The sequence below is a fragment of the Fomitiporia mediterranea genome (genome assembly GCF_000271605.1).
Source record: "Fomitiporia mediterranea MF3/22 unplaced genomic scaffold FOMMEscaffold_15, whole genome shotgun sequence".
Taxonomy (NCBI): domain Eukaryota; kingdom Fungi; phylum Basidiomycota; class Agaricomycetes; order Hymenochaetales; family Hymenochaetaceae; genus Fomitiporia; species Fomitiporia mediterranea.
Window position 1 is genome coordinate 1,523,554 of NW_006760400.1, and position 1,122 is coordinate 1,524,675.

At 44.8% G+C, this 1,122-nt stretch overlaps 1 protein-coding gene across 1 annotated transcript; it reads left to right on the forward strand.

Annotated features, from left to right (window-relative positions):
- Window positions 1–18: 18 nt before the first annotated feature.
- FOMMEDRAFT_161651 (uncharacterized protein) lies at window positions 19–539 on the forward strand (the record flags this gene model as incomplete). The annotated part of the gene is made up of 2 exons (XM_007271131.1): window positions 19–156; window positions 384–539. The coding sequence occupies 2 exons, from the start codon at window positions 19–21 to the stop codon at window positions 537–539; spliced, it is 294 nt and encodes a 97-aa protein (XP_007271193.1).
- Window positions 540–1,122: the final 583 nt, after the last annotated feature.

The following is a 1,122-nucleotide window of genomic DNA, read 5'->3' on the forward strand; positions in this document are numbered from 1 at the left end:
CCCGTACGTGCACATCACATGCACCTTCAATTGCGAGACGTAGTCAGAGCAGAGAACTTAGTCGTCGTGTGTGGTTGCAAAGGTGTATCTCTGGGACGTTCTGGCTCGAAGGGAGAGGGTGAAGTGGGTGATGTGAATGGACTCGGCTCGGGAGGGGTAAGCGATAGCTACTGCTTACCTTATTCGAAATGGTGTCATGGACGGCACTGAGGAATGTAAATGTGCGTGGGGCAAACCTGTCAAGAGTGATGTCAAACATGGAATGTACGAAGGAGTAGAACACGTACAGCGTCAGGGAGAGGGTGATACAATAGGAGTGGTCGTACATGAACATTGTTGCAAGTATGCTCGCGTGTGCTCGTCAATTCTTACTTGCACTGCAGAGTGGGAAGAAGTACACGAATGCATGGAGTTATTGGAGAAGTCGTTCAGCATTGGTCAACAATACGGATGCGCGATGTGAATTCAAAAAGGGAGACGAACGTAAAAAAAGGAGGACAGTGAAGGGGAGGCAACGCAAGCGGTGGGACGAGGAGTAGAAGGGATGGAAGGGAGACAAAAAGTTGGGAGAGAAGGGATGAGCAAGTATTGTGCGAATTATTATGAAGTAGACTGGCTACTTATGCTTTACGCTGAAGGATGGCGTAGCCAGCTTGGCCGTGTCGTCATAGGATATAAGGCTCAGCACAGGCATCGCAGTGGCAGATTAGAGAGACAAATGCAGCAAGGTTTATTGTCTGTGTTGTTGCACTCAGAGTACCTGCTGGAGGACTGGACTGGAGAGAATGAAAGCAACGACATAGTGTCAGGGCCAAGGGTTAGACTTAGAGAGATGGTGGAGGTCGGAGAGAAAGAGTGACAGCTGTAAGAGCGTCATTATATGCTCTCGATCTTCAGCGTTGATTATGTAATCAATGTTCGTGATAGTAGCGAAGCTGTAAAACAAAACCAATATTATATTTAGATGCAAAAGGAAAGCACTATTTTACTTTATGATACAGTTGATAGTAATCTGACATGTCTATATTGCTTTTAACACATTGATATAGTTTTTACAAGTATCTGAATGCCTTATACAAACAATATAAAATCTTTTACAAGGTGAATTTTAGTCTGTCTTCA